Below are 1556 nucleotides of genomic sequence, written 5' to 3'. Positions count from 1 at the left end.
ATTTATTATATACCAATAAGAGAATTACTTGTCTTTAGGAACATATAAGAAATTTATTTGAACACCGCAAAGTTTATACATGCTTTAAATATTTAGATAAGCTTGATAAAGCTCTTAATCACACATATTGTCAGATATATTTCTTGACCACATTCTAAGGAAAATAAGTCCCAGGATAATTTCTACTATATTTCCCATGTTCTTGTATTTTATGTATTGAAAGATATAGCACTCATCTGAGTATATGCGCTCAATTAAAGAAACATGAAATTGTCTATTGGATGCCTGAGGTGCTGAATTTTAATAAATTGGCCCAGTCTACAAGAACTTCTTCCCTATCACTTTCAGAGCTTCTTTTACCTCCTTATTTCTCAAGCTATAGATCAGGGGGTTCAACATGGGAATCACCACACCATAAAATATGGAGAGAACTTTCATGTTCTTCTGGGAATTATTAGAACGAGGCTGTAAGTACATGTAAAAGAGGTTTCCATAGAAGATGGTGACTGCTGTCAGATGGGAGGCACACGTGGAGAAGGCTTTTTTCCTCCCTGCGGTAGAAGACATCTTTAGGATAGCAGCCAGGATGTAGATATAGGAGAAGATGACGACCGACACAGTGAATGTCAAGTTAAATCCCACAAACACAGCAGCTAGCATCATGTTGATGTCAGTGTTGGAACATGAAAGGGCCACAATTGGGGGACCATCACAAAAAAAGTGATTGATGGCATGGGACTTGCAAAAAGACAATGAAAAAGTAAAACCTGTGTGTACAGAGGAATTTATTGAACCCACCACATAGGAACCAGCTGCCAGTTGGATGCACACTCTTCGGGACATGACTGTAGGATAGCGGAGTGGCTTACAGATGGCTACATACAGGTCCACTGCCATAGCAGCCAGGAGGTAACAGTCATTGGTGGCAAATGCTGCATAAACCCACAACTGCACTACACATCCCATGAATGATATTGATTTATTTTCTGATATGAAGATTTGCAACATCTTGGGAGTGATTGCAGAAATATAGCATATATCAACAAAAGCCAAATGTTGTAGGAAAAAGTACATGGGTGTTTGAAGTCTGGCATCTGCTTTGATGAGGAGGATCATTCCAATATTATCCATCATGCAGATTACATAGATCAGTAGAAATACGATGAAGAGGACATGGCGAAACCTGTGTTGGGCACCAAATCCCAGAAGAAAGAATCCTGTCACTTCAGTGCTGTTTCCTTGTGTCATGACTGTCAATGTCTAGGAATGTTCAAGGAAAGAAGGGAGATCTTTGTAGCTTCTCAAATTTAAAATATTCTTATACATATCCTTCAATGTTTTTGACTTGAATTTTCATGGCAAACATTCAAAAAGTGTTTATTGCTTTTTAGATTTTTTTTTTGTATTTACTTGATTTGAGATTATTGAGTAAGCACTTATAGTTTAGCCATGGATCCATTTTTATAATTAAGACTGTTTCCATAGAAGAAGAGTGACTTCTAATGTACATGTTTCTAAGAAACAAACGTGTCCATGCACCGTACCAAGTTAAGTAG

At 37.5% G+C, this 1556-nt stretch overlaps 1 protein-coding gene across 1 annotated transcript; it reads right to left on the bottom strand.

The window, feature by feature from the left end:
• Window positions 1-318: 318 nt before the first annotated feature.
• On the bottom strand, window positions 319-1248 carry LOC143645953 (olfactory receptor 5AK3-like). The gene has a single exon (XM_077115043.1). The coding sequence runs from the start codon at window positions 1246-1248 to the stop codon at window positions 319-321; it is 930 nt and encodes a 309-aa protein (XP_076971158.1).
• Window positions 1249-1556: the final 308 nt, after the last annotated feature.

The sequence above is a fragment of the Tamandua tetradactyla genome, chromosome 9, assembly GCF_023851605.1.
Source record: "Tamandua tetradactyla isolate mTamTet1 chromosome 9, mTamTet1.pri, whole genome shotgun sequence".
Lineage (NCBI taxonomy): Eukaryota > Metazoa > Chordata > Mammalia > Pilosa > Myrmecophagidae > Tamandua > Tamandua tetradactyla.
Note: the sequence above shows the minus strand (reverse complement) of the source record. Positions and strands in the feature narration are given on the sequence as shown.